Source organism: Myotis yumanensis, unplaced genomic scaffold (genome assembly GCF_028538775.1).
Source record: "Myotis yumanensis isolate MYYU_CA2020_CCGP unplaced genomic scaffold, mMyoYum1.0.hap1 SCAF_5, whole genome shotgun sequence".
NCBI classification, from domain to species: Eukaryota; Metazoa; Chordata; class Mammalia; order Chiroptera; family Vespertilionidae; genus Myotis; species Myotis yumanensis.
In genome coordinates, this window is record NW_027223756.1 from 88026289 (window position 1) to 88039896 (window position 13608).

General features: G+C 39.3%; 1 protein-coding gene across 1 annotated transcript; it reads left to right on the forward strand.

Moving 5' to 3' along the window:
* Window positions 1–6515: 6515 nt before the first annotated feature.
* Window positions 6516–7484, forward strand: LOC139009903 (olfactory receptor 7A10-like). The gene has a single exon (XM_070414019.1). It carries the CDS (start codon window positions 6516–6518, stop codon window positions 7482–7484), a length of 969 nt encoding a protein of 322 aa, XP_070270120.1.
* The last annotated feature ends 6124 nt before the right edge of the window (window positions 7485–13608 follow it).

Genomic DNA, 13608 nt, shown 5'->3' on the forward strand with positions numbered 1-13608 from the left:
TTCTGATAAAAAATTAAAATCTTAGTATAGAAAGTGCTTCAATAGAGTCATGACTGTGCCCAGATCACTTCACCTTTCTGAGCCACATTTCTCAAATGTAGAATGGGGTTTGTAGTATGGGTTTTAACAAATGGAGTTTTGTAGAAATTAAATGAGATAACCCATATAAGACTCTACGCTTGGTTCATAGTGCATAAAAAATTCTAAGTATATCATATTATCAACCAGCATTTTGTAAATGAAGTGCTAAATGACAGTTCTTACCTTGTGTTGCATAAACAAAACTCCAAAGCCAAAGGTTATTGTCCCCTGGTTTTATAACAAAGGAACACTCCTCTATCCCTTGTTGAACAGGGTAATAACAATTTCCTAGAGATCTCAGTTGCTCCCAGCCACAAGTCAATACTTTGGAGGTCCATGAGACCTAGTCTGGATAGGCTATTCAATCTTAGATGTAGAGAAAACATTAACCCAAGATTGAGATAAGATGCAAGGATATTCTGTATAATAAAAGCCTAGGTAGCATCAACATGACATCGTCACAAGATGACTGCCACAAGATGGCCACCACAAGATGGCCACCCTCATGTCATCACAAGATGGCAGCCACAAGATGGCCACCCTCAGGTTGTCACAAGATGGCCATCAGAAGATGGCCACCACAAGATGGTCACCACAAGATGGTCAGCAGGGGAGGGCAGTTGGGGGTGACCAGGCCAGCAGGGGAGGGCAGTTGGGGATGAGATCAGGCTGGCAGGGAAGGGCAGTTGGGTATGATCAGGCTGGCAGGGGAGGGCAGTTGGGAGTGATTGGGCCAGCAGGGAAGGGCAGTTGGGGGTGATTGGGCTGACAGGGGAGGGTAGTTATGGGCAATCTGGTCATCAGGGGAGCAGTTAGGCGTCAATCAGGCTGGCAGGGGAGTGGTTAGGGGGTGATCAGGCTGACAGGCAGAAGCGGTAGGGGCAATCAGGCAGACAGGCAGGCAGGCAAGTGATTAGGAGCCAGCGGTCCCGGATTGTGAGAGGGATGTCAGACTGCCGGTTTGACATCCCCCAAGGGTTCATAGATTGGAGATGGTGAAGGCTGGGCTGAGGGACACCCCTCGTGCATGAATTTTGTGTACCAGGCCTATAGTTAATCAATAAAAAAAAAAAGTAATTTCCTCAAATGAATCAATAATGCTGGGGGAAAACATTGTAAGATATATACATTATAAGCTATGTACATTAAAAATTAATTCTGATTTTCTAAAAAAAACTTTTAAAATTGTAATTATTAAATTTTGGAGACCCCAGAGTAATTTTATTTTATTTTTACATTTTTATTTTTAATTTTTTAATTTTTTATTGATTAAGTTATTACATATGTGTCCTTATCCCCATGTTACCCCCTACACCCCCAACTCATGCCTTCACCCCCCTGTTGTCTGTGTCCATTGGTTAGCCCTATATGATTGCATATTACTCCTTTGGTTGATCTCTCCTCCTTACCCCCACTCTCCCCTTCCTTCCCTCTGAGGTTTGACAATCTGATCAATGCTTCTCTGTCCCTGGATCTGTTTTTGTTCATCAGTTTATGTTGTTCGTTATATTCCATAAATGAGTGAGATCATGTGGTATTTATCTTTCTCTGACTGGCTTATTTCACTTAGCATAATGCTCTCCAGTTCCATCCATGCTGTTGCAAATGGTAAAAGTTCCTTCTTTTTTACTCTAGCATAGTATTCCATTGTGTAGATGTACCACAGTTTTTTAATCCACTAATCTACTGATGGGCACTTAGGCTGTTTCCAAATCCTAGTTATGGTGAATTGTGCTTCTATGGACAAAGGGGTGCATATATCCTTTCTAATTTGAGTTTCTAGTTTCTTGGGATATATTCCTAGAAGTGGGATCACTGGGTCAAATGGGAGTTTCATTTTTAGTCTTTTGAGGAAACTCTATACTGTTCTCCACAGTGGCTGCACCAGTCTGCATTCCCACCAGCAGTGCAGAAGGGTTCCTTTTTCTCCACATCATCTCCAACACTTGTTGTTTGTTGATTTGTTGATGATAGCCATTCTGACAGGTGTGAGATGGTACCCCATTGTCATTTTGATTTGCATCTCTCTGATGATTAGTGACTTTGAACATGTTTTCATATGTCTTTTGGCCTTTCTCCTGTCTTCTTTTGAAAAGTATCTATTTAGGTCCATTGCCCATTTTTTGATTAGATAGTTTATCTTCCTTTTGTTAAGTTGTATGAGTTCCCTGTAAATGTTGGAGATTAAACCCTTATCCGTGATATCATTGGCAAATATGTTCACCCATGCAGTGGGATTTTTTGTTGTTTTGTTGATGGTTTCCTTTGCTGTGCAAAGCTTTTTATTTTGATGTAGTCCCATTTGTTTATTTTCTCTTTAGTTTCCATTGCCCTAGGAGCAGTATCAGTGAAGAAATTACTTCGGCATATGTCTGAGATTTTGTTGCCTTTGGATTCCTCTAGTATTTTTATGGTTTCCCGTCTTACATTTAAGTCCTTTATCCATTTTGAGTTTATTTTTGTGTATGGTGTAAGTTGGTGGTCTAGTTTCATTTTTTTTGCATGTATCTGTTCAATTTTCCCAACATCATTTATTGAAGAGGCTGTCTTGACTCCATTGTATGTTCATGCCTTCTTTGTCAAATATTAATTGAGGATAGTGGTTTGGGTCAATTTCTGGGTTCTCTATTCTATTCCCTTGATCTATATGTCTGTTCTTGTGCCAGTACCAGGCTGTTTTGAGAACAGTGACTTTGTAATACAGCTTCATATCTGGTATTGAGATCCCAATACCAATACTTTGTTCTTCTTTCTCAAGATTGCTGCAGCTATTCAGGGTCTTTTTTTATTCCAGATGCATTTTTGGAAAGTTTGTTCTAGGTCTGTGAAATATGCCGTTGGTATTTTAATGGGGAGTGCATTGAATCTGTAGATTGCTTTGGGTAGTATGGACATCTTGATGATGTTGATTCTTCCAATCCATGAACACAGTATGTTCTTCCATCTGTTTATGTCTTCCTCTATCTCCTTTTTCAGTGTCCTATAGTTTTCTGCGTATAGGTCTTTTACCTCCTTAGTTAAGTTTATTCCTAGGTATCTTAATTTTTTTGGTGTGATGGTAAATGGGATTGCTTTTTTAGTCTCTCTTTCTGTAAGTTCATTATTGGTGTATAGAAATGCCATAGATTTCTTGGCATTAATTTTGTATCCTGCTACATTGCCAAATTCATTTATTAAGTCTAATAATTTTTTGATGGACTCTTTAGGGTTTTCTATGTACAGTATCATGTCATCTTAGAATAAAGACAGTTTTACTTCTTCTTTTCCAATTTGGATGCCTTTTATTTCTACTTCTTGTCTGATTGCCATGGCTAGTACTTCCAGTACTATGTTGAACAGGAGTGGTGAGAGTGGGCATCCCTGTCTTGTTAAGCTATATACATTAAAAATTAATTCTGATTTTCTAAAAAACTTTTAAAATTTTAAATATTAAATTTTGGAAACCCCAGAGTAATTTTAAAAAGTGGAGAATGCAGTTACAATATTAACCTTCTTTCTACTCAGCATGTAGCAATAAAAGAAAAAAGAAAACAAACAAAAAACTCCGGAAGGCTGGTGAGTTTACAGAGAAGGAGTAATAAAAACTGAATTCACTTGACTTCTAATTCGGCCTCTTGGGAGGAGAAATAGCAGGAGTAATTTCCTCTGTGTCCAGACTAGTGTCTCTCAGGGAAGTAATGTGCTCAGAGGAGGGAGTAACAGTGGAAACAGTGCCTAATGAGCAGACATGGGGAGCTGTATATATCTCCTCTACTGTAGTCCCTCAGGGTGGCTGTTCTTGAGCTGGACAGGACATGGGTGTTGCTTTTGGATTCCTATGTCTGGTGCAGGAACTGATGCTTCCCTTCTTCCTGTTGTTTTGTCTTGGAACAGAGCTTCAGTCTCCACCATCAACCATCCAGAATTCAGATTTGCACACAGAGATCTCCTTCCCCAAAACCCCACCCAGGTGAGTCAGAAGGCCCATTAGGTACTTCACACAATGTTCAGTGATATTGGAAATGGAGAACTTTTACCTGAGGTCACCAGAAAGGCAAACCAATCTAGAATCAAGCCAAAAAATTGTCATGTTTGTTTGGTAGGTAGGCTCTTTGATTTATAATGCATTTATTTTAATATGTCAAAAAAGAAGCGTCTTTTGGATTCAGAAATACAAGGATCATTGTTACAATTCAATTGGATGAGAACTAATAGGGAACGTGGGGTTCAAAGTGATTCCTGTAAAATTGGAAGATATCTGAGTTTTGCAATTAAGAGGAGCTGTAAAAAGAGAATTAAGTTTGAAGGCCTGTCCGGTGAACTGAGGGCATTTTTTTTCATTGTTTAAATTGGAATGCATTTTAGCATGCCCTGCTTTTATTAGAAATACCCAGACCACGGGAAGTAAATATTACTTTGCAACACTTCTTGAGACAAACGTTGTTGAGACATACAATTCACAATACTTTCTCTCGTGTTGGGTACTCACGTGAGAATTGTATTTAATATACAAAAAGAGTATGCTAATGAACTTTATAATTATTTTATTACCTAGAGGTGGAGAAGCAACAGAGACATTGGAGAGGCTGAAGAAAAAATTAGACCTCAGTTCATGACCAGTAATAACCACTCATTAATTAACAGGAAGGAACTATGCTAAGCTTTTAATTATATATTAACTAAATCTGTCAAACTTCCAGACAAAGGCTATTGCATTATTTGAGTAAGTTAAAATCTAGAATGGTTTAGTTGGCTCTCCATGGACAAACAACTAATATATGGTAGATCTGAGATTTAAAACCAGTTTTCTGATTCCAACAGTTTTGCACTTAATATCATTTAGAAAGTCTTTAATCATTTCATCATTAAATATCTGCTGCTATTCTTATGTGTTGTACATTTCTGTTGTAAATCGTGCACTTATTCCCTTTGCTCATATTTCTAGTGGGATGTTAAATCAATAAGGTATCTTAACATTGTAAGATATAATTCCTTTTTTTCTGAGAATTCATTGTTTTTTGCTCCTTTATTAGTTATTCTGGGCATCATGGGATATAATAATTGGAATTTGAATGCTGCCAGAACCAAAGTAGCTAGCTCTTCATCGCAAATTCTCTGGAATCGCCTGAGCATTTTAGATATATATTTTTTTCTCATACATGTCTATATCTTTCCTCTCTCTGTTTTGAAGTGCATTTTATGTTTTGTTATATAAAGAACTCCTAAGGGTCATCTGAGTACAGAACCCATGCTTACGTGTTCATGGGAGACTTACCAACTGAGTTTGATACTATTTTCACATTCTTCAGGGTAAAGGTAATCTGATGTTGACACCTTCCTTGGATCAGTTCTTTCCTAATTTTTGTGGCTGGAGTAAGTAGAGCCTTGTAGTAACATGACCCTAGCAGGTCAGAGTACACTGTGAGGGTCTGTTGTGTGTGTGTGTGTTGGTTGTTTTGTGCTTGTGTATTTTGTGGGGCCTGAACAGTTGAAGGGCAGGAGTACCTGAGCCCATGCACTCTAAAAGTGACCCTTAAAATAAAGGTGCCAGAATGTGAGGCAATGAGTAGATATGAGGGGTGGTTCCAACTGAAAGGTTTTTTTTTTGGAAACAAAATAGATACATTGAAGGGAACAACAGGTAATGAAGGGCTTCCCTGTGTCTTAAAGTTTGAGCAACAGCAAAGAGGCCACCTCATTCCTCAACTTTCTCTGACCTCTTCTTTCATCCCTCTTGCTCACACCCCTCTGGGCGCTGGCTCCTTTTGGAGCCTTAAATATCTGAGACTGTGCCATTCTCAGGGTCTTTGCTTGGCTCTTTCACCAACAGGGCACACACTTCCCCAGATATCTTTGTGTCTTTCTCTCTGTCTTCCTTGAGGTCTCTGTTCAAATGTCACCTTGTTTGCAGGGCTTCCTGAACTCCCAGTAAAAAAAAAATAGTACCCTCACTCACTCTTTTTTACACCTAATTTTTTCTCCTGGGGAAAAGGTCTAAGTAGGACAAAACCTCCTAATCGGAGATGTCAGGATAGATCCATTATGATGACCAATATAAAAAAAGTACATTGATTAATTTTTTTGCTTTCTCTTTTGTTTGTTAATCCTCACCCAGGGATATTTTTCTATTGTTTTTTAGGGAGAGCGGAAGACAGAGAGAAACATCTATGTGAGAAATGCATTAAATAGTTGCCTCCTGCCTATGCTCCAACCAGGGTCCGGGCTAGGGAGGAGCCTGCAACCAAGGTACATGCCCTTGACAGGAATGGATCCCAGAACTCTTTGGTCCACAGGCTCTATCCACTGAGAGGTCGCCACTGAGCCAAACTGGCTAGGACTATATTGATTATTGATGACAAAATATAAATGGTAGCATTTCAACTTTTACTAAGGTTGTTTTGTGTGAAAATTAATCATATCATTTTTTTTTTAGTTCTTAGTCATACCTCTACCACATGGTACAAGGCAATGATACTTCAGTTTCAGAATTTATTCTCCTGGGATTATCAGAGGAACCAGCACTGCAGCCCCTCATATTTGGACTGTTCCTCTCCATGTACCTGATCACTGTGTTGGGAAACCTGCTCATCATCCTGGCCGTCAGCTCAGACTCCCACCTCCACACACCCATGTACTTCTTCCTCTCCAACCTGTCCTTGGTAGACATCTGTTTCACCTCCACCACTGTCCCAAAGATGCTGTGGAACATCCAGACACAGAGCAAAGTCATAACCTATGCAGGCTGCATCACCCAGATGTATTTTTTCATACTCTTTGCAGTGACGGACGACTTTATCCTGACGGTGATGGCCTATGACAGGTATGTGGCCATCTGTCACCCCCTGCACTACACAGTCATCATGAACCCCCAGCTCTGTGGACTGCTGGTTCTGGTGTCCTGGATCATGAGTGCCCTGTATTGCATGTTACAAAGTTTAATGGTGTTGCGACTATCCTTTTGTACATGCTTGGAAGTTCCTCATTTTTTCTGTGAACTCAATCAGATGGTCCAACTTGCCTGTTCTGACACCTTTCTTAATAAGATGGTGGTGTGTTTTGAGATTGGGCTGATGGGTGGTGGTCCCTTTGTTTGTATCATTTACTCTTACTCTAAGATAGTAGCCTCTATGCGAGGAATCCCAACAGCTGAGGGGAAGTATAAGGCATTTTCTACCTGTGCGTCTCACCTCTCAGTTGTCTCCTTATTTTATGGAACAAGCCTAGGAGTGTATCTCAGCTCTGCTGCTACCCAACGCTCACACTCAAGTGCAGCAGCCTCAGTGTTGTACACGGTGGTCACACCCATGCTGAACCCCTTCATCTACAGTCTTAGGAACAAAGACATAAAAGGGGCCCTGAAACGATTTGTTGGCATGACAGGCATAAAAGGTCCAGTTGTCCTAGGGATGAGGAAGTATCCATGATTGCAGGGATCAAAGTCTTAGAGCCTTAACTTGTTATTCTTTAGTTAGCATGTCGTTGTAGAACTTGCTTTTTTATTTATTTCCTGGAATTTCCATTTGTTTGTTGCAACTTCTCTATACAATTTAAGTAACCACTTTATTAAGCTTTCTGCTCTGTTATATAAACAGTTTTCTCCTGTGTCTTTATTCTTACCTTTACAGTTTTTCCAACCTTACTCAGAAATACTTGAAATTCCAGTTTATTTAGTGGGCAACAGGGATTTCTTTAGACACAAACAACAGCATGGTTGTTTCCAGAGGGAAGGGGGTAGGCGAGTACTAAAGGATCAAGGGAACCAAATACATGGGGACAGAAGATGATTTGACTGTAGTTGTTGGGAACCCAATACAATATACAGAGTATGTATCAAAGAAATATACACTTATAACCTATTGGATCTTATTAACAAACTTCACCCTAATAAATTTAATTTAAAAAAGAATAATTTGTTCTCCAATGACATACATCATTGTATGTAATCTGTTCTTATTTTATCGATTGAATAATCCTAAGTGGCACTACTAATGTGGACAAAACTTCACTTGGCTACTGAGACCATTTATCTAATTTCATTCCAGGAAAATCTAAATTCACTGTTTTCATGTTTGTTTCCCTCATTTTTTATAACTTGGCATCTTAACAGCTTTTCCTGATGCTATAGACTTTGTCATTGTTTCCTTTAAGTCCCAGCCTGTTGGTAGTGATGCTGTAGGCTACGAATGCCTGGGGCGTTGGTCTGGCCCTGCTACTTGTTATACAGACCACAATTATGGCTGAAATGGCCCTTGTGGTCCTTCTAATAACTGCTACAACCACCAGGAATCTATGAACACGCAAGATTCATTCCTCTCACCACTCTCCGGGGACCACAGAAGGCAGTCATGTGGAGAAAGAGAGAGAAAATTGCTTGGAGCTCTGCCTATATTGGGGCACAAGGGTAGGATAGATAGGGTTTTGCAGATTAGTCCTTTCTTCGTGAATTTAAAACCTAAGAGCATCGGAAAACTGTTTGTATAACAGAGCAGAAAGCTTAATAACGTGGTTACTTAAATTGTATAGAGAAGTTGCAAGAGCAGGAATGAGAGCAGGGGAAGGAAAGAGGATCACTAATGAGGTAGTTACCTGGGCTACTCAGTGTTTTCTAAAAGGGGAACTTCATGGTTGAGGGCAACCTGGGTGCTTATCGAGTAGTCGTGTCATACCATTGGCAGGCAATATGTTTATTGAACATGGGTATCTTTGAAATGATGTCTCATAAATTATAAGCATAATGTCAGTCACTTACACTCTATACATGGTACTCTGTTTTTACCTTCTTTCTTGGTTTTATTGCCTAATTCAGCTCAGGGTCCAGAATGCCTACAGTAGTTATGGCAAAAATCAATTATCAAATACATATCTCCCACAGAAATGTATATGGAAAGGCAAATTCGCATACTATCTTAGTGTCAGAGATTACCTTAAAAATGAGAAAGCAAAATTATTAGTCACCCATTTTATTATTATGCAAGGTATTTCTTGTTCTGTGCTATATATCTACTCAATTGGGTAGATATGCTATATATCTACTCATTGAAGTATCAAAGACTGGCTTTTATGCATTGGGGTGTATTTTTATGCATTGGTTAGTGTATTTTATCTTTTAATGAATCATTTTCCATGAAAATTCTAGTGCTGTCTACAATTGTGAGTTCTCTATAGCTCTAACAAAATATTTCTCCTTTTCTAAATTTTGTGATAACTACAATAGGAATGTAGAATGAACAATATTATCTATGCCTGGCTGGCATGGCTCAGTGGTTGCATGTTGACCTAGGAACCAGGAGGTTGATGGTTTGATTCCCAGGCAGGGCACATGCCCAGGTTTTGGGCTTGATCCCTAGTATGGAGTGTGCAGGAGGCAGCCAATCAATGATTCTCTCTCATCATTGCTGTTTCTCTCTCTCTCTCCCTTCCTCTCTGAAATCAATAAAAATATATTTAAAAAACTGATAATTTATTGTATGTCTCCCTCATGCTAAGGAATTTCTTTTACTCATGAAAAAGAGGATGTCTTACTAGAGAGCTTGAATTCCTGCTCAGCATTTGATTCAGGGTCACCAATTTTTCTGCACTGACACGCATGTCCTTTCAGCCTGTTCAATTTCCCTGGAACAAAACCTCACTATAGTCACCTGTTTGTACAGTTTCCTGCAATAAACTGGTGTAAGAATATAAACATGAATGCTATCTCCAAATACCAGGCATATGTCCCAAATCAAAAGAACTATATTATTGCAATTGCCCTCAGTGCTGTTTGCTTGGATTATTGTATCAGTTAGCTATTGCTATGTAACAAGCATCCTAAACCAAATGGTTTATTATTATGCCTTTCTTATTCAATGACTTTATATGATGGGAGTTGTTCTGATCTCTGCTCAGATACTCCTGAGCCTGCATCAGCTGAGTGTTTCTACACTGTATTTCTATAGCTCATCCTTGATGTTGCATGAGGCTGTGCCACACCCCTATCTTGAATCAACTTATGTCAGTTTATTTATATATGTATGTTAATCTTGTAGTTTAGAATAAAATGAGTTTATATAAACTGCTTATATTTAATTGTACTATTTTTATACCCGTAGAGGACACTCTGTTCTCTGTTTTCTAATCACTTTGAAGATGTATCTTCAACCCTAGATAAAATGTGACTCAGCTACTGTGCTCTAGATCCTACCTTGACACATAAGGTTTTTAAAAAATATATATATTTTATTGATTTTTTTACAGAGAGGAAGGGAGAGGGATAGAGAGTTATAAGCACCAGTGAGTGAGAAACATCGATCAGCTGCCAAGGTACATGCCCTTGACCGGAATCGAACCTGGTACCCTTCAGTCCGCAGGCCCACACTCTATCCACTGAGCCAAACCGGTTAGGGTGAGACATAAGGTTTTTAAAAATTGTAGTTTAGCCATAACCGGTTTATCGAGAAGTCGTGTCATAGCATTGGCAGGCAATATGTTTATTGAACATGGGTATCTTTGAAATGATGTCTCATAAATCATAAGCATAATGTCAGTCACTTACACTCTATACATGCTTCTCTGTTTTTACATCGATGTTTCTCTCTCATCGATGTTTCTAACTCTCTATCTCTCTCCCTTCCTCTCTGTAAAAAAAAATCAATAAAATATATATATTTAAAAAAAATTGTAGTTTATTAAAATATACAGGCATACAATAAAGTGCACATATTTAAAATACAAAATTTGCTAAATTAAAAGAGCCATAGAAAATTTAAGAATGCATACTGCATGGGTCCATGTATGTATAATTCCAACAAAGTACACAAAATTTTTAATTGCTTTATTATGTAATTATAAGCAATGCAATCAGGAGCTTATTATTTGACTTTGTTCAATGACCTTTATATAAAAGAACCTAACACAGAATATATCACAACCTCTGGAATAAGTGGATACACTACTTATTCAAATAACATACAAATAAAATTTTGGTTCAGTGACTCTGACACAAAGCCACGTGGTCAAAGAGTGGTCCTCAGATCAGGAGCTGCAGTATCACCACCTCCTGGGAGATGGTTCATTATATCAGAAGAACTAGAATCCTAGGTGACTCAGACGCACATTGAAGCTGAGGAAGTGCTGGGCTAGACTAGGTTCAGCAACCTCCCTCTAGAAATGCCAAGTATCCCCTGGGGCAAAATCATTTCAGGTTGGGAATCATTAGCCCAGAATTTGAAAACTGAAAGCAACATGACAGATACCAATCAGGACCCATCCCTTCTTCAGCTTGTAACTTTGAGCAGATCACTAAACCCCTTCAAGCCCCCCATTTCTGTAAAGGGGAATAGAGTTCACAATAGATCTTATAGAATGAACTTTCCAAAAATTAAATCCAATGATGCTTATAAGATGCCAAGCTTAGGTTATGTGGCATCAGAATTACCTAAGTATAGCCCTAGCTGGTTTGGCCCAGTGGATAGAGCGTCAGCCTGCGGACTGAAAGGCTCCGGATTCGATTCTGGTCAAGGGCACATGCCCGAGTTGCTGGCTCGATTCCCAATAGGGGGCGTGCAGGAGGCAACCGATCTCTTTCATCATTGATGTTTCTATCTCTCTCTCCCTCTCGCGTCCTCTCCGAAATCAATAAAATTATATTTAAAAAAAGAATGTGGCTATTAAAAAAAGGAATATCTAAGTGTACATCATAATTAACATATCCTATATAATGAAGAGCTAATATGCTAATTAGACCAAACAGCTGAACGACCTTCCAGACGACCTTCTGGATGAAGATGGGGCTGCAAGTGACAGCTGAGGCTGCGAGGCATCCAGGGCTGGGAGGGCTGAGCCCCTTGCAGGAATTTCGCGCATCGGGCCTCTAGTATTTTATAATGAGGGACCTAATGACAGCTCTTACCTTGTGAAATAAGTACAAAATCCCTAATCATTTTGACAGATGTGTCAGGAATCCAAAGGAACACAGCTCTCCCCCTGTTAGAGAGGAGGATAGTAACTTTTTAGAGCCATCAGGGCTGTGTCCCCACCACAAGTTAGTGCTTGAGGATCCCACGGACCTGCTAGTGATGGGTTTCTTGGCCTCAGACTTTGGGGAAAATGTTAACTCGGGGTTGTGATAAGGTGGTAGGAGGTCAGACTTCTGGAAAGCAGAAAGATTAGGGAGAAGGAGAAATAAAAACTAAACTTACTTGACTTCTAACCTGGTCTCTTGGGATCAGAGAATCATTAGGAAAAATTTCCTTTCTGTTTATTCCAGAGGCCCACAGGGAAATCACATGCTTAGATGCTGGAATAACCCAAGAGAAATGTGCCTGATGAGCAGGTATAGAGAGAGCTGTAAATATCTCCCCTGTGTAGTCCCTCAGCTTGTACAATGTTGATGAACAGGACATGGCTGTTGCTTTTGATTCCTGAGCTGGTTCAGGGACTGATGCTTCCCTCCTTCCTGCTGTCTTGTGTGGGGACAGAGCTTCCGTCTCATCATCAACGATCCAGGGAGGAGTTCCACACGGAGACCTTCCTCTCAGAGATCCATCCAGGTGAGTCTGGGAGCCCAGCAGGTACATCAGGAGAGGGTCAGAGAGGATGAAACCTGAGAACTTTTACCTGAGTCACTGTGAACCTAATCAGCCTAGCCCAGAAACAAGCAAGTATTGTGTCTATATTCTTGGTTAAGTCACTAATGTGTAATTAATTTACTTAGTACCTTAAGAAAGATGTGTTTGTTTGATCTACTCTACAAAGACCATAGTTGACAATTAAGCGATGGGTGTGGGTATACGCTGTAAAATGAATGAAATGCATAAAGGAAGACATATCTGAGGAGTTTTGCTCTTTGGGGAGCAGGGAATAGAGTATTAGATGTGGAGCACAGTGCAGTGAAGTGAGAGTGTTTGTATTAAATTTCAAAGATGAGGTGTGTTTGAGCATGTTTTGTATTTATTGAAAAGACCCTGCCCAGTGCAGGGAGATGGCACCTTGCAAAAGCAGTTCTTGAGCCGTACATTTCAGTGTCTTCTCTAATGCTGGGTATTCACATGAGAAAAGTTACTTAATAAGGCTCAGAGGAATTGCAAATATTCATTAGAAAGACAAACTTGCTATATGGTAAATGTTCATATACATTGGAACCTGATTCCAGAATCATTGAATGAATAATAACTGAGCATTTGCCATGTGACAGAACATCATGTATTTTATTCTTTTAGATATGTCTTTACAATTTAATTATTAACTGATGTTGATATCATTACATTATTGCTATTTTATGGATTGTTTCAATTAATATTTGATTCTTCATTCAATTATGTTTATTTTGGTTGTTTTGAAACTACTATTTTTAACCTGGCTTTTTATCCCTTCATTCTTTCCATGTTGTCACTGTTCACATTCTTAATTTTGTTTCTATGTGAGTGCATATCTATGCACATACCTCTGTGAAAATTCCAAATGTGGGCAAAGCAGGTGACATCCTGCTCTTTTGGATCATGCAGCATAACAGTGAGGACAGAGAATAATGAAATAAATGTGTGCTTAAAATAATGTCCTCAGGAAGAATCA

Bases quoted from the DNA above. Each gene is read 5' to 3' on its own strand.
- LOC139009903 (XM_070414019.1), top strand. From the start codon at position 6,516: ATGGTACAAGGCAATGATACTTCAGTTTCAGAATTTATTCTCCTGGGA.